Source organism: Dermacentor silvarum, chromosome 11 (assembly GCF_013339745.2).
Source record: "Dermacentor silvarum isolate Dsil-2018 chromosome 11, BIME_Dsil_1.4, whole genome shotgun sequence".
Taxonomy (NCBI): Eukaryota; Metazoa; Arthropoda; class Arachnida; order Ixodida; family Ixodidae; genus Dermacentor; species Dermacentor silvarum.
In genome coordinates this window covers 72926409-72954259 of record NC_051164.1, presented here as the reverse complement: position 1 = coordinate 72954259, position 27851 = coordinate 72926409, and the positions used below count along the sequence as shown (strand labels likewise).

Below are 27851 nucleotides of genomic sequence, written 5' to 3'. Positions count from 1 at the left end.
CACCCTATGCGCGGTACACGGGAGTCTTGCAGCGAAGCTGTTAGCCTCTAGTTGGTCGGGACTTTCCGTGTCCGCGAGCGGGGCTCTCGCTCACACAAAAATGTGCGCCGATCCTGGAGACAGTGCAAAGAAGCGGGAAGCGCACAGCGTGCTGCTTCTCCAAGACGCATCACATGACGTCATCAGCTGACATCATCACTTGACGAAGACGTCATCGCGTGACGCCACTTTTGGCGTGATGACGTCATCAGATTACGTCATCAGGCGATATAGTCGCGTGAAGATGCCGTTATTCTCGTCCGAAGCTATCAGACTGCCGCTTGTGTGCAAGTCGTACTTTAGGAATTTTCTGACGCGATTTACGTTGAGAATTTCAATTCAATAACGCACTTGCGCTTGGCAGAAGAATGAGGATGTATGTTGCACTTCCGCACACGTGCGAGCGCTCGTGACGTATGTAGCTTGTGGTGGTGGTGCTTCTCTAACGTCGTCTCACGTCGATCGTGCTTGTCTAACGTCGGCAAAAGCTTCGCTGTGCATCCACTTTCACATGGTGGAATGAAGGCGGATTTTCTTTTATTTTTTTCCTACTTCGCGCCCCCAAAAATCGGCCGCTGCCGCCCCGAGTTCATCCCGCAGCCTCACGCTTAGCCTCGCGACGCCATAGCCCCTGCGACTCCACGGCGGGCAGCGCAAATTACTGCCATCGCCGTAAAAAAATGAAACCGTTAGGTTTAACAACACTTGCTGTTGAGTGTTTTGTGTTTGCTGCTGTTCTTTATTGACTATCGAATCGTGAGTTTTGTACTTAAGAACCGGCTATCACAATTGTGTACCTCAAAGCACGGAACAGGAGAAAATATTCAGTATTTTACACGAAAGTACGTTAGAATGCCTAGCCCCAACTGTCACTTCTTTTTTCAGGTAAGAGCCGTCCGCAATGGTTTATCGCTGCGCTGATCGTCTTTTCATCACGTCGATCGCTATCATGAGTGAAGTGCTTTTGAGCATCGTCCATTAATCCACTTGCGTATCAGAAGTTCTGTAGATATACGCCTTGGGACCGAATTCGCAAAGCTTATTATCCCAGTAATCTTTGGTGTTGGCTGACTTTCTCGGCTAATAACAAATCCAGTGTCAGGATTGTGTGTAATTTATTATCACGAACAATTCTAGCATAGTAGCCTTTTTTTTTAATTACGAGCCAGATTCTTGAGTTACAGTGGACGCATGAGCCTCTCCAATTTCCTGAGATTATCGTCCTTTGTAAAAAGAAAAAAAAGAAAAAAATGGTTGCCGCAGTATCGCGTTGCTGCAGCCGCCACTATAGGGTGCCTCAATGCGCACCTCCTCCCCCTTTCAAAGGGGGTGGGTGAGGAGGATCCATAAGGCACCCTAGCCGCGACTTTCACGATGTTGTAATTTTCAGGCCGGCAAAATAAGCAGAACCCACTCAGACGCAATCACAAGATATGTTTTTCTTTTTTTTTATCAGGGCTCATTCGGAATCAGACTCACAAAACTTTTATTCGGTCGGGCACACTCGGACTCACTAACAGAAATTTTATTCAGCACCGCTCACTCAGACTCACTAAAATTTGATTTAGCCGGGCTCACTCGGTCTCAGACTCGCCGAAATTCTACTCAGCTGGGCTCACTCACGGGTCGGTCCGAGTATCAGTGAGTCGACTCATGAGTGAGGTTGCTGGCCTATGGAATTAATACGAGGTACACCATTAAGGGTGCAAACATGTTTGAGAGCCTGTAACTGTTAGCAAGTTTTCTTCTTCTTTTTTTTTCTTTTTTATTTGAACAAAGTAATTTGCGAATACAGTTCACTTCAATGTACGTCGCCCTTGAGCAGTCGAGAAATCACGTGAAGCGCTTCCTCCGCCTTGGTTTGTGCAGCGAGATGGCCGGCCCCCTGTCAGAAAGAAATGCGAACACCTGAAGGTTTCCTTCTTCCCGGCATGCGTAAGTGACGTGTCTGCTTTCTCAGCTCTGTGACACAATGGCAATACCACAGAACGCCTTCTGCTAACTGACGCTATTTGAACACCCGGCAGTCATGAGACAGCGCCCTAAGTTTCTGTGTTATGTGTTCTATGCTAGAATTGAAAGCAGATATTCACATTTTGGTGGCGGCTCTGTCCATCAACTAAGGCTACACCAGAGAGATTTCTCAAAGCCGCCAATCTTAGAACTGGTCTGGCAGCAGTTATATGCGTTTGTTCATGCAGGACAAGCTCTTTGAGCCACTAATACAATTTTTCGATAAGAACTACTTAAACATTTTCATTTAAATGGCTGTATATGCCACAGTTAAAGCTGTTTGACCTTACAAAAAAAGTCTACGGTGCAAGACAGGTAGAACCAGTCATCAAAATATCGCCATTGCGTGGCGAATAGATATGCCTGATTACATGGCTAATTGCTTGTGATGACCTTCATACGTACAATTGCGCTGTAATATTGCCTCAAGTTTCTAGCGTTATACGGAAAATTAAATTATGGCGTTTTACGTGCCAAAACCACGATCTGATTATGAGGCACGCCGTAGTGGGGGACTCCGGAAATTTGGACCACCTGGGGTTCCTTAACGTGCACTTAAATCTAAATACACGGGTGTTTTCGCATTTCGCCCCCATCGAAATGCGGCCGCTGTGGCCGGGATTCGATCCCGCGACCTCGTTTTCAGCAGCCCAACACCATAGCCACTGAGCAACCACGGCCGGTGGCGTTATACGGATAACAAATGGTCTGCCAAAGAATGAAACTACAGTAAATCGTCGTCATAACGAAGTCGTTTTATCCGAAATATCGCTTTATTAGAAGATTATCGTGGTCCGAATCTCAGTGCATGCCTTTTTGAGGGGGTTACACGATGTTCAGTGGCGCCAGACTATACTTATTCCAAAGTGCGACATGGAACTCCACGCAGAACCACACAGTGCAGCATACACCTTGACGCTTTGTGATTCTTCAGATCACCTGAGGATGCAAAGAGCGCTGCGAAGGTTAATGCTCAACGTGGCGGCAGCATCTTAGGCCTGGGTTTATCACGTAAATTGCTTCAGCACAAGTTATCCACGTCATGCCCCTTACTATAGGGCATGTATGTGTTTCTGTGCAGATTTTATGATATGCCGCGATGTTGGAACGCAAGTACCACCCTTACAATAAGGCTGTTTTTACAGCAACTTGGCTTTAAACAACATACCGCTTGAACAAAGTAGATTTCCTTTCCCGGCGATTTCGTTGTAACCAGTGTTTACTGCATTTACAAAAAATGCAGGTGGCTGCAGGTCCTCTCAACAGTTGTGGATAACGTTCATCGTTAAACTGCTGGTAAACGTTTGTCATAATTGCAGTCGTTATACTTGCACTCGTACAAGTAACGAGAATTTATCCCTGGTTGCAAGCTCTGGTCGGTGACATTTTATTGTAATATTTGAGTGAGAGCAGGATGATAGTTGGCCGTCGTAGTAGTGAAGCATTTCGCTTAAATTTGTTATTGTGAGTCGGTGACCCCTTAAGAATTCGTCTTGAACTATATAGCTAATGAAGCTTGTACGCGCAAATCTTACCTTGATCGTTACGAAGGTGACGTTTCCTTTGTATGTCTGGTAGTACCCTGATACCTGGTCGCCAAGTTTCCAAGGCTTGTATTCGGAAAGAACCTGAAGATGAGGGTTCGAGAAGGTAGTAACTCAAAACACGAAACTATTATATATTTCACAGATGCTATATTTTTTAGCTGTAAGTCAAGAGAAGAAAAAAAAAAGAACTTCATCACAGAGCATATTTACGCTTACTAGGAGATGCCGCATTTTCGTTAAAGAACAAGCACTGCAGCTTTTATGTCCCGCACGTCAAGCGGGAGATCTGATGATTCCCTCCGGAGCTTCGCCCACTCATCATCATTCACCCCGTGGATATGGCTCTTTAGGTTCCGTATGACGAATGGAGATGAAATCGGTAAGTGGTTCTGTTGGTGCCTTTAATTGGTGCACGTGAGATGGAAGGCCTTGCTGCAGAGTCTGCAGGGGTTTCCAGGCTCAGGCCCGGGGTGGAGTGGGAAGGCCTAGAAATGTCCTTAGAGGCGTGCGGAGTCCAATGAAGTTAAGTAACGCATAGAAAAATCACGTAAGAGCCTGCTAAAAGCTACACCAAGTGCCTATTCATATCAGAGGCTCCGTCACAAACGAAATCATACAAGTTTGTATAAAAGTATAGCTCACTACAATTGATGCTTCGAAACACTTAGCTGTACCATCAAGAACATATTTACGCTTACTAGGAGATGCCGCATTTTCGTTAAAGAACTAACACTGCAGCTTTTAGGTCCCGCACCAGCGGCTCTATAGGATGATGCGTTGGTGCCTTTAATTGGCGCCTGATAGGGGTTTCCAGCTATAGATATGTCCAATGAAGGCCATAATAATAGAAAAATCACGTAAGAGCCTGCTAAAAGCTACAATAAAATCATACGAATATGTCACACACACTTAACCTCAAACTCTAGTCTCATAAATAAGTGAAACACGCGCACTCTTCACAGCCAAGTCACATAATTACGTCAAGTGTCATGGAAACAGTACGGACGCTCGTAAAAAAAATGTCGCAGAAAAAACACTAACGCACTAATTCCAGTCCCATAAATACACAAAATCCAGCCCACAGAAGAAAACACAGAATAATGTCACCTGTATGCACTCGTTGTAGAGCGCATGTTCCTGCCTGAGAGATGCAAGCGCAAGCATGTGCTCGACAACTATAGCGGCAAGTTACAAAAACTGAAGCATTGCGGGCCAAACCTCGCCCGTGTTTCTGCGAGAATCACCTCGACGGTGACCTCCTGTGGTGAGGAAGCATTCGAGGACATCCCTTAGTATATATCGTTGAAACTCCGTCCATAAGCGAGCATTAGTTTCTACCTAAAGACAAGGCATTTCAGTTCTATCCCGTTTCTCGCTGCAAAGCTCACGTTGTCTGTTTCTTCCGTCGAGTTAAAACATGAGAATTCTCTGAAGGCACTAAATACTTTGCACTTAAGAATCTCTAGGCAATGCTTCATTTTCTTTTGATTGTTTATATAAATTAGGCAGTGAGTAGGAACCCATTTACAATTCGCCATGTGAAAGTTATGTGAAACAACATATTGTCAACCTTCCCACGAGTATAATGAAGCACCTATGGATTGCTCAGATCTAAAACATGACAGTTGTAGAAAAACATTATTCCTCTTCAGGACATTGATTCCGGTATCACCGTCTTTCCGAAGCAGTCGCTCTACAGCCAAGAAAAAAATTTATATTCTTGCCCGCTACGATCTCGAAATTGTGGTCGAAAAGATTCATGCGCAAAGGGAGATGAGTAAACAGTGATCACCTCGTAACCAAGACTATCGACGAAGATTTGGTTGCCAACAACATTGCAAGTCAAGTCCGTGTCTCCGTTGTAGAACAATGACTTCAGTTGTCCCGAGTCTACAAGCTGTTTGATGACGTCTCGCAGCGTGATATACTGGGTGGCGTAAAGTAGACGGTCGCTGCAGAAAAAAAAAAAGAAGAAGACACAACGCTCAGAAAAGCAGAACATGCATTCTCCAAGCCAAACTCTTGTATATTGTAACGCAATGTAAAAATAAGGTAGAGCAAGTTTCGTTAATATGTGAGGCATTGAATTGTGAAACAAAAAACATTATGCAGATGCATAGTACATGTTGGGCTCTTTGTGAGGCGAAGATTTCATGAATCGATAAATTAATACTTTTAAACTTCCCCTTCTGCTATACTATATTGCGGCATATCAATTATGTGCCTGCCCGTCAAGATGCGGAGACACCACCACGTGACCCACGCGACCGCGGATTCCACTGCCTCCAGGATCGGCTCACCTTACTCTGCGGCAACAAACCGACCAGGCAGACGCGCCAAGCTCAGTGAAAGAAGACGTAGAATGCTTCGGTCACATACAGGAATTGGGCGTTTGAAAACTTATACTATTACTACTTCCATACTACTACCTCCATTGATTATGTACAAGCTTCTCGCTAACTTCTGTATTTGGCAATGTCGAGAGATGTACGCTTACATTACTTTTGTGTAATTGGACAGTGTTAAATGATGTACCCTTACATTGTGTATGTCACCATCTATTCCGAATAGTATATATCGCGTACCGCTAACTATTATGTAACCTCACTTTGTTTTATGTACCTTTCGTATACGACTTATATCCGCGTTGTCTCTTTGAATTCTTTCTAATGATTCCACTTATGAAGATATATATTGTATAATCCCCCTCTCACACAATACAGCTGCTTGAACCTGTGAGGCATTTTTGAATAACTGAATAGACGCCGGTACGTCTATAGAAGTAGTAAATATGGCTGTACTTACGGGTCCATGTAACCTGATATTTAAGCTACGGTGGCCATAAGGTATATGAGGGGGAACCACTAAATTTATTTTTTTAGAAAACGATTATACGTGATGTGTAGATTTGCAGCCGACATATAAATGTGACAAGTAGCCTTCTGATTGAACATTTAGTCTCAGTGGACATTTTGTTCGTGGTTATGTGTGCAGGCACTACAGCCTCTTAAGGTCGTTTCGAGTGCCCGCATTTATCTTGCTTAGCGTTCACCCGTCCAATCACACCCCTGCGAATTCGTGTCTGAAGTTAAACATGGGTGGATTCACATACAGCTTTTGCTAAAAACAAAACAAAATGTTAAAGTGTTCTGAAGCGTCACGCGGCCATTATCAGCTATATTTGTCATTGTGTCGAGAGAACTCCGCGTTACACCAAGTCAATATTCGGAAGAAATGGAAAAATTCCATCATAAGAGCATTGTGTGGCAAAACTTTAACGTTCCCCCTGATAAGAAAATTGCAAACAATTACTGAGACCTTTCTATTTCTCTTCGTCTTGAAACTGCAGCGCGCACACAAGAAACTAGGACAATAAGGCAAAGGTTACAGACAGGCGCTGACTCGCAACTCAGTTTATTTTTGGAGGGAAATTACACGCATATATATACCCAGTCTGACTAAAGTGAGCATGTGCACGAGCATGCGGAATAGAAATAAAATAATAAAGACATTTTGAAAAAATATATTGACACGTATACATGTTTATCTTTCACCGGTGGCCGCTTTCCACCGGCTAGCAAATGTTAAACGTTATCGCTCGGCGCAGGACGCGCCTGCATCGGAATCTTCTCCAACGTTATCGATCCGTCGTCTGTAATCACCGACGCCCATGTAATCTGATTGTATGAGCGACACGAATTGTCTAGAACTTTCTGGAAGACACGCGGGTACCAGGGATTAATCTGGAACCTTCCATGACTCACGTATAAAAGCCGACGCGTTTCGCCGCTGATCAGATTTCGACGATCGCCGACTGTGTTCGCCGCTATCGTTGTGCTTTGAGCGTAGCTTTCTTTTGTGGGCACTAAAGCCCCTCTATATAAAAAGTAGTGTCACGCTTTGAAGAATGCCGCCTGCTCCTCGCACACCCTGTCCGAGGCCGACGCCGCGTCGGTATTGGCCTAATGGCATCACGTGGACCGTCGCGCTTCCGGGCGCTGGCTGCAGTTTGTTTACGATCACGCTCCATCGCCATTTTCGCCTGATAAGCGTCTACCGACTGGCGAGGTGCACACGTTGGTACCGTTGCTCTTCCTCGTTGTTTCAGTTTGAGAATGCGTTAAACTAAGTTTTGTGGCAAGTGCGACGTCGCTTCACGGCATTTTCCATAACCATGGCTTGCTGCGCCTTCGGATGCCAGAATACTTGTAGCAAAGGCAAGAGACACTTTTCGGTACCGTCCGGTAAGCGCGACGGGTTAAGGAAGAAAAAACGTGGATTCATCGAATTGAAAGGAAGAACTTCAGAGCAACACATTCCACACGACGGTGCGAGGTAAGTTGCGAGTACGTGTATACTTTGGTGTATTTGGACGTGTATTCAGCGCGCTTATTCGTTTTGTACGCCTACAGGCTTGCATTCGCGGGCACGCGAGCCTTCGCGCGTGCTTAGAAGATTGGCAAGCACGCATGTTGGCGGCTTTGTCGCTTGTAATGCCCTATCGAACCTTCAGAGCAGCGGTTGTTTGTGCCCTCTGCCAGCCTTTTTAGGTCATAGATGATACGCGCCGCGAATTCACATGGTATGGACGGCGCGGATTATTTAGGTTACCGAGGCCTTGCTCAAGTCTAAGATATTGACCTTCGATCATAAACGTGTTATTTACACCAATTCGCAACAAGATCTTGCGACACGTGCGTGACAAATGTTACGTACAGAATTGTAGAGCACGCGATACATTCGGAGTCTTCGTGGTACGGCGTTTGCGCTCGCTTAGGTACTTAAAAGTTTTCAAAACAGGAAGAAAAAAACCTGCCGTCACTAAATTTGTATAACCCTCCTTACAGAAATTCTAAGCTGTACACGAAGTTACTCGAAGCTAGAAAGCAAACGCTCAAAGCGCACCGCCTTGCTAAGCGTGCATTCACTCGGCGAAAGGTCGTCTGCTACGCTCAAGCGGTGTAGGCGGCGCCACGGTCGAGGAGGGAGCGCGAAAGAGAGGAGAAACGAGGAGGAGGAGTGAGGGCGGAGGAGAGAGTGTCGCTACTTTTTATATAGAGGGGCTTTAGTGGGCACAGGTTCGCCCAATAAAGAATCAGTTTCGTCATACAGTTTTACGACTGTTCTCTTCCCTGTCACTACTACGTGACATCTGGTGGAGGTGCTAGTGCGTTCATGCAGCGAACGCCCCTGCAAAGCCGCGATCCAAGCCCGAAACCGGAGGACAACACCAACGTCAACAGCACTTCTACTCTGCCAACAACCGCGCTCGTCGCTCGCCGGCCGCACTGTCTCTTATCTCCACACGGCTCTGACCTTTTCTATGCGCTGTGCATTCGCCGCTCAGTTTCCGTTGAAGCGATAGACCGCACATACCTTCGCCCGCTGCGACGTATATGCGTTTGCTGCCAGCGTTTTGACAGTCGTTGTCTGCGGTCATTCAGTGTGATCTATTTATGTTTGCTTGTGCGCGCTCACACCACGCTTGTTCATTCAGTTAGTAATAGTCGGGCCACATTTTTGTGATGCCGCTGCTCGGACCTGGTTTGAGAACAGGTCCACAGTAACACCCGAATTAACCGAGGCCTTCCATATCAAAAAGCGTACTGATATGTGCCTAAGTGAGCCATCTCTAACCCTAACTGACAATAAATTTGCCTTTTTGAGCGCCACCTGATGTTGTTAAGATACGTAGAAGTTCTGTGTATGTATTTTTTCAATATGTATTTATTATTTTATTTCTATTCCACATGCTCTTGCACATGCTCACTTTAGTTAGACTGGGAATATATATGTGTGTAATTTCCCTCCAAAAATAAACCGAGTTGCGAGTCAGCGCCTGTCTGTCACTTTTGCCTTATTGTCCTCGTTTCTTGTGTGCGTGCTGCAGTTTCAAGATGAATAGCTACCCACTCGCCCAACTTTCAGTACTTTTACAATATTTCTCTTCGTCCTGCGGTGGACATAAAATATAAGATGATGATGATGATGATTCCTCACGTCGTCGATCAATAAATTATCATTTTGTTTATATTTGTTTACAATTAGGAGCAGGTTATGGGTAATATGTAGGCGAAGTTCCGTCTGTGGACTAATTAGGCCTTTGTAGTAAATTAAGTATGTAAGTAATCCTGGTTGCTGTATGTTTTATGAATAACACATAATTTATACCGCTGCCTTGGGAGAACTGCGAACGCAACGGATATCAAATTTAGTGAAAACGTCTCCGGCGGGGAAATATGGCCAATTCTGTGGTTAAGTAAATACTGTGTGCATGAAGTTTGACCAGCCTGTGTAAAAAATTGCCTGCCGAGCGTTCGGAAACATACGCGGCAACGTTTCAAACTGGCCAGTCATATACGTGCACTGTTTTAAAGTATGAAATTTAGTTACCGGCTACTGAAATTCTTATTGCAATTGCTCGAAAGAACCAAATCACTGGAAATTCGGTTGTGATTCGGCAAGGTCGCACAGCTCTGCTGTCTTTTTTCTTAGCGAAGCCTCCAGAACTTCGCTGACGATGGCTGCTACTGCTGCCTCGCCCAATACAATAGCTCCACACAGAATAGCACACACATAACGAGTTGGTTTAGGCATTTCTGTACTAGTCCAGCAGATGTGCTGGCGGCCAGTTCTATTCTCTACGTAATTACTCATTGAAACTGACAGACGCTACCTGTATGACGTCCCCGCTTCTGAAATATGCCTTGAAGCGCATCACTTCTTCATTAAATTCAATAGTTTTCTTTGGCTCCTTCTCCTATTTTGGTGGTCTGTGAAGTGTGTGGCCTCAATGGCATGCATAATAATCTTCCAGCAACTCCAACTAGCTCTTTGAGAGCTGAAATCAGTGCAAGCATCGAGCAGCCCCCGTGTTAAACAGAGATGCAGATGCCGACTCGCAAGTCACTGTACGCGCCTGTCGCTCCCGCCACTAAGCATATTCAACAATTCAGCGCCTGAAGAATTCCTGTAAATGGGTTCTTGAAAGAGGCGTTGTCATCGCAATCAGCTGGATTCCTAGTCACGCAGGCATCCGAGGCAGTGAGATTGCCGACGAAGTCTTCGCCAGAACTAGCACGACGCCGTGCAGCCGAGGCTGCCATCGAGTCTATGGCCTTGGAAAAGCTCCCAGACGCCATTCATCACTCTGAGTTCTGTCGTGACCCTGAGAACGAATGGCCGCTCGATGCTAGCTGACATCGACGCAAGCTTGCCCGTCTTCGACCACCAAATGCGAACGGGCTACACCAAGGATTGTCCTGCGGGGGCCAACTGCTACTCCACCAGCTGCGAGCCCGTTTTATCCTTGCTCTGGGCAATCTAGAGAGATCGCGCAGTTATGGAGCCATCATCAAAGCTTAAGCGCAGATGTACCGCGCGAATGCAGTCAGCCTCTCGCTGCGCGCTCTCCCAGCTGCATGACGTCATCATACCGACAGGATGGTCACCCAGTCTGGGACCATTATTCTAACCACCCAGCCAAAGCGCATTTCCGATGTGACCACTGCGGTCACCGTCACCAGGCTACGACGATTGCAACCACCCGACTGGCGTATCATTCCCACGTAGGCAGTGCTGCAGTCGCTGATGGTCTTCGCCAGTGAAAGCTAACTGCTCGTTCGCATTTACTTGCATTTTGCGCACCCCCTCCCCCCTTACCCAATCAGGCTGAAGTGGCATCCATGAAATAAGGCGTTACTCTCTCCTACTTTGAGACGCACGTGCTGTGATGCGAGAGCCTTGTGGTGTCGAAGGTTCAGCATGCTGTTTCCGGTAGTGGGACTGTGTCGCGTTTCAGTGTAGGGACCTCTTTCTCCGTAGCCTTTGCTGATGCTCGTTGGGCGCGTTCAGCGCCGAAGTCCGCTACGCATTTATTGTCGAGATTCGCCGGTTTGTCTCGACGGCTGGACACAGCTACGCTTATAGGCCGAGTTCCACCGTGCGCGAGACATGCATGATTTTTTAAAATAATTATTTGTACTCCCTTTCATTAACCCAACTTATTTCTGATAGCACCTTCAATCGGTGCACACTGGCTTCGCTTTGTACTGTGTGCAAAAGTTTGCTACCACTGCGACAATGTACGGCACATGCGACATCCGACATTTACCGTGAGGTATGAAAGTTAGACCCGCTGTTGAAGTATAATTTAACGTAAAGTTTTGGAAGGCAAAAGGACTGCGAGAACTCACCTGCATGGCGTCCAGAGCATCGGTGAATCTACGTTATGCAAAGCTTTCCGCACCTGAGGCTGATTCAAATAGGTGGCCACGTCGTCGAAGGTGACACACGGTGGGTTTGAGTTGAGGTTTGCCTCCTGACGAGGAAACACGATGCAGAATACTTTATTTGAAGATTTCCTTTTATTTCAGTTTCACTGGTTTTAATTTAGCGAGGATTAACGTCACCTTCACCGGGAAAGAAAATCAGCTGCGATTGGTAGAGAATTGGCGAAGCAGCGGCACAATAAGATGACATAAAGTTGCAGATGATTCACGTAACTTGTAGAAAATTGGAAAGGTTCAAAAAAGAAGCTATTCGTCTTGCATTGTACATAAGAAGCCTCGTGACCTTTATCGATGCTGCAGTGTTCGCATTTCCGTGCACTGCGAATAAGCATTAGAAGGTCGTTCTCAAGCTGTTACCAGGTTTGTACCGAACAGATTTATATTCTGGGCACTGACGAATGCTGTCACTCCATGCTGAACGGCCGTCAAACATTATCTAGTTTACCTGCACTAAACTAAATATGTTGTGTATTCATCTAAATGTTTACACCTATTGAAAAGATCCCGTAGCGTGCAATATGATACAGCGAGAGATGACTTGACAACGTTGTAGCCAGTCATGTTGCAGCAGGTTGTACCTACATCATTTCGGTGTTGTATGAGTCAAATTTAGATGCGGCGCTGCCATATATACGTACATTGTTTACGGCTAACGAATTGTCATATCCTGACTTTTTTTTTTTAGCGGCGGGACCACCACGTTACCCTCGCGCCTGGTATATGTGATGGCCCTTGTCCCACATACTTTATTTAACTTATTATTCAAAGCTAGGCATCAGTGATACCGTCTTTTTTTTTCGGCCATGCACGGTTCACGGCGAACAATTGACCTCGCAACCACTACTGAAATGCTAAAAAGTATAGGTTGGCGAATATTCTGGTTGCGAATATTTTGAATAAGAATCGAATACTCTAACTATTCGGCTCGTATGAGATTCGAAAACTAATTGTTTGAAATTGTGAAAGATTCATTTCTCGTAAAATATAACGAATGACTACGTCATTAGAGCCCGCAGGGAGGAAGATTGGTACAAGTGGTAACGTTTAAAAATGACGCTTCTGCTACAGTGAAGACCCGATTGCAACGCAAAAGCACCAGTAACTCGGCAAACTCACGGAGCAAGTAACGTCTTTCCAATAATTCCAGTTATCCGACGATGATATTAGCTCACATTTGGGCAGGTTACGAATTTATTGTCTGCAAACAAAGAGCAGCGCACATTGGTCTGCTCTGATTAGCAGTGAACAAAGGCCCTTAGGATTTCGGTGTTGGTTCAATAAAGCGTCACTCACCGGTTCGTTCACCTTGAGGCTTCGCAGCATGAGCTGCTGAGCCCTGTGATGCGGTGTGATCATCCTCAAGTCTCGCTGTTCACGTTCGGCGCTCGAACCGCCAGTCCAAGTTAGGATGAAAGCCGACGCACGTGTCATACAAGTCATAATTGTTGAGGCCCCTCTCTATGATCAAGTGTGCAGCAACCTCCACCTGAGCAATAGGAAAATTTTACACGCTGTGAGCCTGGCCAGTCTGGCTTCAGTTAAGGGAAACATAGTGGGACGGCACAGTCATTTAATTCCCTGTGCTTGCTTTATTCATCCGGGCTTGCAATACTTCGAACTTTCTACATACGTCGTGATAAATTTTGTATGTGTGTTCACGTGGCCCCTCGGAGAAGCAAGTAATTCCTCTTGTTGAGAAAATGATTTCAACAGAGTGCTGTCCTCTTTAGAATTATGAAATGTACAAGCAGGAGAACGCGTTAGTAATTTTGAATTTTCAGTTGTTTTCAAGTGAGCCGTCTATGCCTGTATTTTCTATATAAGTACGTCATACAAAGGTAAAAAATTTGAATATTTCCCGTGCATTATAATACAAGTTCGTGAATTTTCAGGGAATTCGCCTTAAGCAAAATATTTCTGTCTGATAGAACGAAGAATGTCAACCCCACTTGAACACATGCTGTCGACAACAGCAATCATCGGGACTTCTACGTAATAACTACTTCCTCAAAAATATCTCGCTCGTTTCAGTAAATATCGCCGCCCGGGTCCATTGAGAACCGCTTCAAGGTTATACGAAATTTCAAACGTCTTCAATTTCAGAAACTTACTATTGAACAGACAGCACCTGAATAGAATAGTCTTATTGCCTGGGCTCTTTTGCTCTCGATATAATAAGACTATAAGCGCGAAATTTATGAAACATGCGTATACAAGACAGATTTTTTTTTCGGCGACGCTATCCCCGCGCGGTATGTGTAACAAAAAGGTTGAAAAAGGTCTCGGCGCATGCGCAAACGCGGACTTTCGTCGCCAAGGATTACGGTGTAGAACAGCACGATATTGCTGCTCAGGAAAATCTGTATACTTACTGCAGTGGCGCAGTCCACAGATATGAAAGGCGGCTCGACGAAGCTGCACGTCTCTTCAGAGGCGCTGCTGTTGCAGCACGAAGACATCAGCTGGCTCCACACCCTGTTCCACAGGGAAACAGGGTACAAAAATATCCGTTACAATGTGCGCACTTTCGCATATTATCGCAGGTGAAAATAGAGCTACATAAGTGTGACGCTAATTTTACCGTTTCCAATATCCTACATTTATACAGTAGTCAGCATGGACTAATGCCGCGTGTGCGTCAATACCGCGCTACATGGGAGTTTCAACTTTTCTGCCAAACGCTGGTCTAAACGAGATGCCTTAATTATTTTCGTGTGTGCTAGGTACGTGTTAATTGTCGCAAGGGATTGTGTGTATCATTTTATTTAACATTGCGTTTAACTGTAGTAACATGCTAGGTGTACGGCAGGGCAAACCTCTCCAATTTACATCAAACGTACTCTCGCTCTCTCTCTCTCTCTTTCGTGTGTAATATGAAAGCAACCATGGAATTCCTTTCTAAGCAACCCGTGGTATGCGGTTTCAAAACTGACATGTTCATATGTAACTGGTAGCTTTCCCGTCGAACATGTAGCCTCATTGAACCCCTATATGGGTACCACTGTATACGGCCTCTTGAAAGCGACCTGAGTGCTCGCTTTCGTACTGCTCGAGGAGGTTACAACCTGCATAGGAAAACCACTGAGAGCTTTATATGCATCTAGGATTCTTCTGCCTAAAACGTGGCGTTGGGCCGTATTATGTAAGGATGCTTTTACTTTTATTGCGATAGCATATATGGACACTTCAAGCGGATGCCATTGCCGTGAGGTTCCGTATAAAGTCCAAGGGCGATAAAATCGTCGCCGCGCGCCGTATGCGCGAGTGAAAGCACGCGGGGGACGCGCGCTATCACGGAAAGCGAAGGCACGGCGGAAAGCAAACGCGACTTCCGTCGCGCGAAAGGCCGTGGAGGGTATGGGAGGGAGGGAGAGAGGGAGGGAGGCGGGGTGACGCTGTGCTGCGGCACCAAATGCGTATCTTGCAACCGGGCGCAAGGGGAACTGGCCACTCAATCTCCCACGCGAAAGGAGGAAAGCGTGAAGGCAGCGTGGGAAGGAGGAAGGGGGGGGAGGAGCTTCTACTCTGCCAACATCATGCGCTTGTACTTGGCCCAGCTGCGGCGGTCTCCCGCACCGTCTCTTAAAAGCGATCTTCACACGGCTCTGACCTTTGTATGCGCTGTGCATTCGCCGCTCAGTTTCTGTTGAAGTGATGGACCGCACGAACCTTCGCTCGCTGCGGCGGCTGCACTTGCTGCCAGCGTTTTGACAGTGGTTTCCTGCAGTCATTGAGTCTGATCAATTCATGTTTGCTTGTGCGCGCTGGCACCACGCTTGTTAATTCAATTATTAAGCGAATGTGTCCAAGTTTATGCAGCCGATAAAACTACTATCCCTACTCCGAATAGCTCTCTACTAATTGGCTATCCCAATTCATGCTTCGCCTCTCGGGCAAAACTGCGACATTTTTTCCATCGATTTCCCGTCCGTCATTGGCTGGCACGATGCCAGAAGAAGTATTTTAATGATTGGAAAACGTAGAGAGCCAGGTCTTCGATAAAACTAGCATCGGCCACTTACTGCGGCAGGTTATACGAAGCGAATAGAACCTACATAAAAACATCCTGACTTAAAACGGCCCCTGTATTCAATCTCCATTGGTTATTTTCACATCAACACGCTCTAGGAACGCAGGAATCTCCATTCGCTGAAGTTTCCTTGAATGATGAAAACGCCTAGTTGGCTGAAATTAATCCTTACGACGTAGTCGGGTTCTTGTCCTAAACGAAGAAGCATCAATAAATAATATACAGATGGATAACTTATTATCAAATATAAAATATATTATTCAATCGATAGTCGATATTGAAGGAAGCATCAGTCATTTACCCCAAGGAAGAGGTCATTAAATTAAAAAAAACGCATAAATCGGGATTTATCAAAGTGGCATGTGGCAAGTGCTGGTTTGAAATAAATTTCTGCTCTAGGTTATATTCCTTCACATCTTTCGGGGAGAAATATAGAAACAGATCTGCTGTTATTCACGACGAGGAACAACATTCAAACGTTTTTGCGCATTCAACTGTTTCCCGCCGTGTTCTGACTCGTTATGGGTACACCTACAGACAATGGAGAAAAACAAAACATGCCCAAGCCGAATATTCAGCTTCTCCTGGAGCCAATCGAATGGAGCCACATGATCGAAATAATACTCTGTTGGATCTCGGTCGTGCCTCCTCGTGTTTATTATGTGCAGCATGGTGCTTTCAATGGAACAGCCATGCACTAGATTCCGACTAAGTCGAATGTACACCGCAACCACGGAGTGCTCTAGAGCGCTCGAAAGTACCAGTCGAATGTATGCCTTCGAGAAAGGTGAGCAACCCCATCTTATCGTTCAGTACGCTTAGATCACCACCATAAGGTATACGTTACTACTTGCCGCACTAACACTTTCTTTTATTCTTTCGTCCCACGCACGTCCAGTGACTGGAACCACCTTCCCTCAGATATTGTTTCCATTGCAGACCATGATCAATTTTGTGTAACCATTTACATTCACTTATTTGATGACGCATGAAGTTTTTTTTTCTTTTTTTTTCTTAACGCGGTTCTTCGCATTGTATCTTCATTCCTGCTTTTGTTGTATTAGCCTAACATTGTCTCGTCCTTTGTATTGTAGATGTCATTAGAATTGTACATATTATTACATTTTCTATTTTGTTTACTATTTATGTACCCCACTCCCCTCTGTAAAGCTCTGTGCGCTTGAGGGTAAAATAAATAAATAAATAAATAAATAAATAAATAAATAAATAAATAAATAAATAAATAAGGATTGAGGATTTTGAAACGAGGGCGTTAGAAACGCCACCGCAATGGAGAGCGGATAGACACGCAGCAAATGACATTCATGTCCGTCAAAAAAAAAACGCATATGAGGTTTTCCAATGTTTGCGAAAATAAGTATAGCACGTGCGTATACTTGCCCAATTTATTATGTTCTCTGAGTTGGCAGAGTTAGCAATCATCACCATCATCATCAGCCTGTATTTTGTGTCCACTGCAGGACGAAGGCCTCTCCCTGCGATCTCCAATCACCCCTGTCTTGCGCCAGCGTATTCCAACTTGCGCCTGCAAATTTCCTAACTTCATCATCCCATCTGGTTTTCTGCCGACCTCGACTGCGCTTCCCTTCTCTTGGTATCCATTCTGTAACCCTAATGGTCCACCGGTAATCCATCCTACGCATTACATGGCCTGCGCAGCTCCATTTCTTCCGCTTAATGTCAACTAGAATGTCGGCTATCCCCGATTGTTCTCTGATCCACACCGCTCTTTTCCTGTCTCTTAACGTTAGTCCTAAGATTTTTGTTCCATTGCTCTTTGTGTGGTCCTTAACTTGTTCTCGAGCTTCTTTGTTAACCTCCAAGTTTCTGCCCCAAATGTTAGAAATAATGGTTCCCAAACATTCATACTCACTGTGTGTCCAGTATGCCGTGGTACTGCCCGAATAGGATGAGAGAGTTCCCATTAGAGCGAAAGTCAAGCGCCCCGTTTCCGATGGCGTATCCCTGAAAAGGACAGCAATAAATGTCTCGATTCTATGGTAGATGTGCGGTGCGTCTACTTCATAATAAATGAAAGGGTCAAAATGAACGATGGCTCTAACGAGCCGCGCAAACGAACGTATATGAAGGAGGACCATATTGCTTATTTTTTTTTAATTTGCATTCCTCTTCCAACGCAATGTACGTACTTGTCTTTCTTCTTTATTTATTGCTCACGACCGTTCAGCAGCGCTTGCGAACTGATGACCCTCAGTGGTCTAGTCGATTTCTTGTTTATCTCGCCCACGATTTTTCAAGCCTGGTAATAAGAAATGGGATGGTGCAAGATAAGGGGAGTAGAAAGGCTGAGGTATACGCGGTAACGGTGTAATGCCATTTTTGGCGGGAAGGGATGTACGATCTATGCTGTGCGGACGGGAGCGCGTCTCACTTCCGGCCTGAAATGGGACGAATGATTGGAGCATTTCGGTCTAAGTGCATCGCGCGACCGCTTGGGTACATCAACGCAATATAGCTGGCGAACTGTCTGACCTTGTGTGTACATATTTGGGGCAAGATCTTTCATATAAACGAAATTTGGCACGAGAAAAGATAAGTTGATGTACGCACGCTTTTCCTTGACGTCCCTAATTGCAAAACCGACGCAAACGGTGACAACGGCTCAGAATAGCGCAGTGCACTGAGCAGACAAACTGCACACACGCACGCTGTCCATGGTTAATTGGTGGAGACGATAGCGTAGTACGCGCGTCTAGCCGCTCGCGTCAGGAATAATTGACCTTCCGCCTCAGTAAAATATCCTCGTTACTTTTGGCGCCCCTCGAGTGTGTGTGTGTGTGTTTCCCTACGCTGTATATGTTGCTAGGTACACCTGCAATGTAAACGCAATGCAAACTAATATGATCAGAACGGAAGCCAAAGGTGCCACAATCCACAAAGAAAGATAACAATTTATAGTGTAAAGATCCAGAAGGAACAAGTACCAAAGCTGTAAAATATCTACAAAAGAAAATAAAAAACTGGCTTGTAAACGCACCACAACCCAGAAGACTGAAAGTTAATTGCCGGCAACGTGTGTGACATGTGAAAACTATATATATATATATATATATATATATATATATATATATATATATATATATGCTTCAGTCTTACCAATCAGATCAGTTTAGCACTCTCGTTTCTTAACGTTTGGCAGCCAACTGGTCACGTAGTAAATGTACGCAGTGTGCCGGTAGTAACTTAGAATACTTCGGCAAAAAAATTGCCATAGGAACCACCTACAACGACCACTCCAGACATCGCAAATCCCAATAACCATGTCTGTGGAGTGCATCAGGTAGCAGTTATCTATGGAGGGTTGACCAAGGATAAAAAAGTAGAGGTTTCTTTTTTTTTCCTTCTTCCAGAATATGAACGAGTGAAGGAAGGAACGTATACCTTCAACTTGATTCCCTTGGGATCTTTGAGCAGGCGGGATGCCAACATGGCGACGTAGGTGGCAGCGCTGCCCTTGCCAGAGAGGTAGAAATCATTCGCCTTCAAGCTGCCGAACTTGTTGAAGAAATCCACCAGGGCACCTCGTATGTCGTCAACAGTGGAGTCATCGTTGCTGGTGTAGTTGGCCGCGAGGTCGTAGGAGAAGCCGACAGATGCGGGTGCCTCCAAATACAGCACGTTGGCAAGCTGCGAAAGCGCAAGTTTTTGGTTGCACCCCAGGAGCGTAGCGTGTAGCTTTGAACATAAGCAAAGTTAGTGTACTAAGTTTCAGATACATATGCCTACCATCGCTACTCGCCGTCATTTAATAAGTTGTACAGGTGCTCATATTGCATGACAAGTGGCAAATATTGCGTTTCCCGCTAGTAACTAATGTCGCTATAAATGTAGTTCACTAGTGTCTTTCTGGACGTGATTTTCTTGCAAGTACTGCACATACCGCGCAAATTGCATCAGCGGTTACCTAATCAGACCATTCGTTGTATTTCAATACGGGAGATAAGTGATCACATCTTATTCTTAAAGGTGGAGTCTTGGCGTATACGCTAAAGCAGGGCGAACTGGACCTTAGGAACGTTCTATGGGTTTGCTTTTCGCAGAGGGCGATCTCAATTTGCGAAGAGATGGAACTGTGGTCATTTGATTTTGATTTTGAGGTTGAATCACGGTGTTGATAAAATCATTTTGTGAGGTGACACATTTCGCAATGATTTTCTCATACATTTAGTTCCCATGCATTTACTATGTTGTGCGTTGCCACCAGTGCTCAACTTTTACGTCGAACTTGTGCGCGCGATACGTAAGGCACATCGGTCCATTTAACATGACTTTCTAATTTCTGTGAGTACACTACTTTAGTGGCACTAGTTGTAGCTGAAATGAAACTTCCGATAATGTTTCTTTTACCTCTGATCCCCGCTTCTCCCTTCTGCCCCTCTTCTAAAATAAGCAACAATGGTTGCGAATTGAGCAACGCCTGTGTGAACGATTATGAAATTTGGCAACAGGGGTGCCGCTGCTAACGTGTCTCACCTTGTTCCAGCTGTATGGGTTCACAACGAGACTTTTTCCTTCGTCGGCGACGCGAAACGGGCCGTGTTCTTTGAGCACGGTCACCATGGCGCTGCATCCCGGGCCTCCATCCAGCCACAGCAGGACGGGGTCCTTCTCTGGCGTGCCTTGGCTCGCTACGAACCTTAAGAATGTGAGTGATGCCTGATCGCAGGTTACCTTCTTATTTCATTGATAAAGCTCTGCCCTCCGGTTTTAGAAAGTGTACAGACTGCAAAACGCGTACTCGAGTAACGGCGCGCGAGAGCGCGAGATTTCGAAAGCACGCACGCACGCCTGCTCTCGTAAAGCGCAGGTTCTCTCAAGCGAAAGTTTTGTGGCGTCCATAGGTTTAGATGCTGTGGTCGGTGGTGGCGCTGTATCGAGGTTAGTTGGCGTAGTGGTCTCTGTGCATCTCTGGTCAAGATGCACCGCCTTCGCCTTGCCGGTTCGACAAAGCTTTGCTTATACACCGATTCACGCAGTGCGCAAAGGAATCATTGGGCCACCATAGACGTGGAAGCGGAGAGTTCACATTTAGGTTTAGCCCCATCTGAAGCTTTTAAACTCCACCAACCCTTCTTTCCCATTGCACGGCCGCCGCATTCTACCGCCAGGGATCAGCCTAGATTTGAGCTCAATACCTGGTGCTTAGAAGAATGCCATTTTCAGGCGAATATCTTTAGACCAAACGAAAAAAAGGTGTTGTTTTACTTTCTGTGACAAGTGTATCGCAAGGCTTTATTTGATTTCATTATTTTATTTACGTGCCAGTGGCTCGTATATTCTTTTTATAATTTTAGTTGCCTAAGTACGATTTTTCTTAAGTTCCAAGCAGCAATCGATCGTATTCCGTTTTGGTTTTGTATACTTACTGTGCAAATGTGTTTTTTTTTATTTATTTAGGCTGCTTCACAAGTTATGCGGCGTGTGATATAAGAATAGACAAATGGTTTATTTGCTCCATTATCACACTCTCTATACAAAAGCTGAGCAAATCACAGAGGCATAGTCAACTCTACTTTTGAACCGTGACTCGTGTATGAAACGAAAGGGTTTCATTTCAGACAAGTCCTGTCATAGAAAGTCCATGTGGAGCTTTTGAATTTCCATTTAATCAGCATGGTTACCTGATGAGACAGTTCACTTTATTGACTGCTACTGCAATTCGAAGCAAAATGATGCAAGTCTTGTCTTGAACCACCTGCGTTCAACTGAACCCGGGTCACCAAATTACTCCAACCCCAGGCCGTCGAATTGGCCTTCCTAGTAGCCCAACCGTAGCCAAAAGCAAAAGTTGTAGGTAGCCTAAAAGTAGCCAGAAATTATTGCTTCTTATGACCTGATTCCAGCCATATCACATTAATTTTGCGCACGGAAATCGACATATTAGATTTTTTACATGGAAAGCAGAAGGCCGAGATTTCACCAGATGCTTGCGCTATAGCCACTGAAGAATCCCTCAAAAAGGCGCTAAATTCAAAGGCAAATGCACAGGCTTATGTTTTAAGTCAGGGTTACTCGGCCGACGATTCATTGCTGATTTATGCGAGGAGCATAGAGGCGATGTCACATACTTGGTCACAAGATGACATGCTTCACTTTTTTGCCTGCACCAAAACTCGCAACACCAGTTTAAGGAGTGCAGCAAGTGCAAACCCACAGACAAAATAATAATAACGTAAATGCGAACATTATGACAAGTGCAGTCTGTTAGTTTCTTTTTCTAAACAAAAAAGGGGGAAAATCACTCCCCAAAAACAACACTCAAAAAGCGCGCTGAGAAGTGGCATGCATTCAGCACAGTTATATAGCTAACGACGATTTCGCAACACAATACACGATACAATGAAACAAATTACAAGACAAAATGCAGTACAACCGATGGCAGCTGCACCTCAGTTTCTACTTTGTACTTTAACAAAGTAGCAACTACAGCACTTCGGTAAATTGATCAGCGAAGCAAGGTACCTAGTCATCGGAATCCCCACGCATGATTTCCTCCATTTTTTCTGTTGCTGAATTAGGTATGCGAAAGACATCTGCAAATTGTCATTAGGTAAAATGATCTGGCGTTCGTCCGCTCCTCAGCGTAGCTTATCTAGTGGTTCCGGGAGAGACTAGTTGTAAATTGGGGGGGGGGGGGGGGGTTCAAAATTGGGTTTTGGTGTGTGAGAATGAGGAAAATTGAGCCCCAAAATAGCCACACAGCCGAAAAAACTCAGGAACCATTCCACTCTGTGAAGGTGCATGACCAGCGAAGCTGTTTAGCGCACGACACAGAGGGGACACACAATTTTGAACAAAGGTTCGAACATATTTATTGTCCTAATCGGTGGTCAGGGTGAGAACAAGTACGCACACACATGCACGTATTACCTTTGTTATTACATCTGTCCGTCACATAAGACGGACATACCCTCTTAAGCAATGGCTCATACCCCAGAAACGCGCCTGCCCATTACGACGACGGAAGAGATACGCTGTAATGATGAGCGGCAATAGAGCCAGCAGTGGAAGAAGATGACGACGAACAAGGCGAACAAGTGAGATTTGGTGCCGATTTTTAAGAGAAAGAAAAATCTTAGAAATTGCATTTCGAAAACTTGGCCTATTATTAACCTCACCAACCAATCTCTCCTTTGGGGCGACTTCACTGGGCCACTGTCACAGGGATGCTTTTCGTGCATGTAGAAGACAGTCGCGTCTCACAGGTCACAGTGGTTTGATTGAATGAAACTTGGTTTAATAAGGGAAAAGGGAAAGGGAAGAGTGCTCACACAGAAAGCAACGCAGGGGCTCACGTTTATCGCACAGGAACTCGCACATAGCGTCCGTCGAACACGCACACGGTAACTCGCGCTCACACTCGCACAGCCTCGTCGTCGCACTATCGAACGCGCACTCGCACTGTCACACAATCCCACAACACAATAGACGCGTCTCGGCCGCAGATCGCGGTGTACAAGGTAGGGGGCGCTAGCAAGCAGCTTGTGAAATAGCTAACATCTCGGCCGTCCTGAAATCTTAACGTCCTCGTTAAGGTAATCGCAGTAACACACACACACACACACGAAGAACGCTAGCTGTCTTATGGTATGCAGTCGCGTAGTCTGGCAGGTACTACTCGTTGCCTGCGTGGGCGTCTAACTGCCAAAGGCTCGTCGTACTGATCCTGGTCAAGTTGGTGCTCGGATTCATCTGACTCCTCGTCGTCGTCTAGATGAGACGTTTTGGTTGTCGATGACCACGCCTTCAATTGCGAAACGTGCGCCGTCGTTGCGTACCTCTTACCAGAGTTCTTGTTGAGCTCTGCCACTCTGTACGTGTCGGCAGGCAACACTTCAGTTATTACCAAGGGGCCTCTGTACTTGGGTTGTGTTTTAGTTGGATTTCCCGTGTGTTGGGGCGCTGTCTTCGAAAATACCACTTCGCCCACATCATACATCCTTGCAGGATAATGCCGGGTGTCGTATGCCCGCTTACTTTTTGCTTGTTCTTCTAGCAAGTGCTGCCGTGCAGTTTCTCTGAGCTCACTCGGGTCTTTCCAAGCGTCTTCACTGTCCATTTTCTCCTCTTGCAGGGCTAAACCATAAAAGACGGGTTTGTGACCATGAAGCATTTCATAAGGGGTCTTTCCCGAGCTCTTACTCACAGCATAGTTTAAGCTACATTGAACATACTTGAGCTTAGCATCCCAATCTCGGTGCTCTGGGTCTTTCACTGTTGTGATGACGGGCAATACAGTACGATTCACTCCACAAATACAAATCACAAGCTTCAATAACAGCAGGATTAATATGCAACAAAATAAGCTAGATGAGAATTTAAATAAATCTGAACTGGAGCGTAACACCTTACCATCTCTTTTAAAGCATTCTGGTAAGCACAAAACATTTCGAGCACAAACGACTAAATCAGTCACTTCTGGTCCAACGTTCACTTTGCAGCGGCTTAACAGTTGTCGTTCAGTTGGCACAGGCACCTCTTTCTCGTCAGACTTGTCGTCCTCGTCGGACTCCTCTTTCTTTGCTACTTTCCTCCACTTGACAGGAGTGCTTGTCTTCTTTGCAGGCCGCTTTCGAGATGCCTTCCCCTTCTCTGCCTTGGGAGTTGCCGTCTTTTGTTTCTTCGTCTGACCCTTGCCAGCGGAAGCATGTGTCATAGACTTTTTCTTTCCCTTCTTGGTAGGTGGCAGCGGCTTCTTGTTTTCAAAGGGCTTGAGCAGGAAGTTGAGAATGCGATCCGTGCACTCCTCGATCGTGTCACTCTTCTCCAAGTCAAGCATACCCAGCAAGTCCTTGTGGGCAGTCTTTTTGAGCTTTGCAAACATCTTTTGTCTCTTCACATACTCTGCAGAGTCTTTCTCAAAGGGAAACCCACTGAACTTGCGCAAATTCTTCTTGATCTCTGATGGCGCTCCTGGGTGGCCAAATAGCAGTCGATGCAAGGCATTGAGACTCTCCAAGCGCTCACGTTTGATGTTGTGCTCGATTCGGGGGCAGTCACCCAGTGGTGTGCCTTTTCCTTGCTCTGGTGGGGGCCGCTCGCGTGCCGCTGTGCGGAAGCTCACGTCCAGCCGCTCAACCTTCTTGCGCTGCCGGGAACCTGACAGCTCCAGTGGCTGGTACAGCAGGCCAAGCTTTGGCTCCTCATCGTCACTTCTCTCCTCAGCAGCAGAGTTTCCGTCATCCTGTTTGTCATCCGCAGGGGCCTTTTCTTCCGACGCAGCTTTTCTCACGTTGTTTTCAACCGGCACGCTTTCCGATTCCGACATCACGGCTGCAGCTTGGTCCGCAGGCTGCATTCTTTGGTGACTTTCATAGGGCTCCTGATGAGCGAACGGAACGTCACTACAATGCCAAAACCGCAGAGAACCTCCAATTCTTGCATACGCGATGTAAGGCAACTCTGTGAATGTCCTTCCGACCAGCAAATCGACAGATTGGGCTTCATCTGGAACTACAAGGATGGGTATGTCCTTTGCCAAAACACCGTCAATGCATAAATCGGCCCTGCACCTTCCAATGCTTTTTGCTGCAGGCACAGTGCTATTTCCAAACCCATACAGGTCTGTTGTCTCAGGAACGATTTCTATGCCACATCGCGCTGCTCCGGAGGCACGCAAGAGACAGCCAGAACTGCCTGTATCAATGAGTCCAACGACAGTGAACTTTCCATTCAAAGTGACTTCCTTCAGCAAAACGCTTGCGCTCTTGATTTCACGTACTGGCTCGGTTACTGTGTGCGCCTCGTTGCGCTGCTGTGCCTCCTTGCAGTGACGCTGCGTGTGATCTGTTCCGTTGCAGAGGAGACATTTCATCGGTCGTTTTGGTTGCGGACAGTCTCTCGCTATATGTCCGTACTGGCTACAGTTGTAGCACTTTCGCTCTCCTTTTTCGTTAGTCAGAGGGGGTCGCCTGTCCTTGGCACTTCCCTCCTCGACGGATTTTCTTTCATACAACGCGCTCACGTACGGAGCACGTGCTTCGTTGCTCGCCGCTCTATGGTCGCGCGCTGAACCAAAAAACGCTTGCCTTTCACGCTCGATCCTCTCGAATTCCTGAATGTCGTGCAGAATATCGTCGTCGTCCTCATGACTTTTTCCGAGTAACATCGTGCTGAGTTGTTTCGAACGTAGTCCTGTAATTACCTGCTCACGAGTGTCCCAAAAATCCAAGTTCGCCTCCTTGCACAACCGCACCTTGGCGTGAAAATAGGCCACCGAGCTTTCGTTGCGCTGTTGCACTCGCTCGTGCATTTTGCGCCAGCGTTCCGCCGCACGCGTCTGGCTCACGAAGGTTCGCCGAAAACGCTCTTCAAAATCGCTCCAAGTTTTGACTTCGGATCTCCTCGAACGCAGCCAGTCTCTCGCCGGTCCGGTCAAACGGGACTTTGCGGTCTCAAGCATGAAAGACTCAGGCCAGCTGTGCAGCGTCGCAGTTGTAAGGATATTTTCAATCCAATCCTTTGCTGAGGGTGCGTCCTCGCAACCGTTAAAGCTTGTTATGTTGTTGCTTAGGTCGGGCATCACTTGGAACGCAGCGATTCCACCAGGCGTTCCCGCGGACATGGGCTGTGGCGTCGCTGACGGAGTCAAGCGTTCCAACAAAGTCGTTAGGACGCGGTCCTTTTCCACAAGGGCGTTCAATAGTTCGCGCACGGTAACACCATCACTTTGGTCGGTGCCCATGGAGGAAACCGCCTCACGCACAGTCTCACTAGTAACACCACTCTCGTTGTCGCTGTCGGTTGGGGCGTCTCCACTCCGAACTTCCCTTCTATTCATGGTGCCGCTCAGTCCGTTAGGCCTAGTAATCCTGCTTCTGAGGTGTTGAAGACCGCCGTTGGGCCTAGTAATCCTGATTCTGAGGTGTTGAAGACCGCCGTTGGGCCTAGTAATCCTGCTTCTGAGGTGTTGAAGACCGCCGTTGGGCCTAGTAATCCTGCTTCTGAGGTGTTGAAGACTGCCGTTGGGCCTAGTAATCCTGCTTCTGAGGTGTTGAAGACCGCCGTTGGGCCTAGTAATCCCACTTCTGAGATGTAGAAGACAGTCGCGTCTCACAGGTCACAGTGGTTTGATTGAATGAAACTTGGTTTAATAAGGGAAAAGGGAAAGGGAAGAGTGCTCACACAGAAAGCAACGCAGGGGCTCACGTTTATCGCACAGGAACTCGCACATAGCGTCCGTCGAACACGCACACGGTAACTCGCGCTCACACTCGCACAGCCTCGTCGTCGCACTATCGAACGCGCACTCGCACTGTCACACAATCCCACAACACAATAGACGCGTCTCGGCCGCAGATCGCGGTGTACAAGGTAGGGGGCGCTAGCAAGCAGCTTGTGAAATAGCTAACATGCAGTTTAGAATTTCATTAGAGATACAAAAAGAGTACCTTGCTGAATTTCTATAATTATGAATTATTCCTATTATTTCACTTCTTTATGACAAAATTAGTTTATCTCAAAATTCTTAATAGTATTTAACAAAAACTTAATCTGCATCGCCGTCGTTGGAAAAATTTCCCTTAAACATAGTTGAAACCGCCTGCTTCTTGGCAAATCCCCCGTAGTGGGTATGAGCCAAAGTTTTGGAAACAAGACAAGACAAGCATTGGCACGAGCGCGTTCGCGCGGTCGCGCTGAGCGCCAACCCTTTCCCCTTGGTCGCCTTATGAGGCGCACGCTACGCCACGCACTACGTCATCAATTCACAGAGACACATAGTTTTAGACTCGGGTTGCCGTTAAACCGAGCTCCGACGCGAGCGGCGATATGCGTGTGCTTTTATTGCTGGCTCTTTAACTCTCACTTTTTAGGGGACAGATTTAGGGCAGAGTGTTTCCGCGCGGACGCCATAAAATCCCGGATCGTAGCCATATACAGTTTAGCCGT

At 46.2% G+C, this 27851-nt stretch overlaps 1 protein-coding gene across 1 annotated transcript in view; it reads right to left on the bottom strand.

Moving 5' to 3' along the window:
* Positions 1-1482: 1482 nt before the first annotated feature.
* LOC119432876 (lysosomal protective protein-like) overlaps positions 1483-27851 on the bottom strand; it is a 30783-nt gene continuing 4414 nt past the window's right edge. Inside the window, exons 3-11 of the mRNA XM_049658876.1 lie at positions 20436-20598; positions 19344-19589; positions 17815-17906; positions 14263-14365; positions 13184-13376; positions 11795-11919; positions 5392-5551; positions 3588-3680; positions 1483-1924 (exon numbers count right to left, since the gene is read on the bottom strand). Of these exons, the coding sequence (XP_049514833.1) occupies positions 13263-13376; positions 14263-14365; positions 17815-17906; positions 19344-19589; positions 20436-20598 (718 nt within the window). The 3' untranslated portion in view covers positions 1483-1924; positions 3588-3680; positions 5392-5551; positions 11795-11919; positions 13184-13262. The remainder of the gene's footprint in view (positions 1925-3587; positions 3681-5391; positions 5552-11794; positions 11920-13183; positions 13377-14262; positions 14366-17814; positions 17907-19343; positions 19590-20435; positions 20599-27851) is intronic.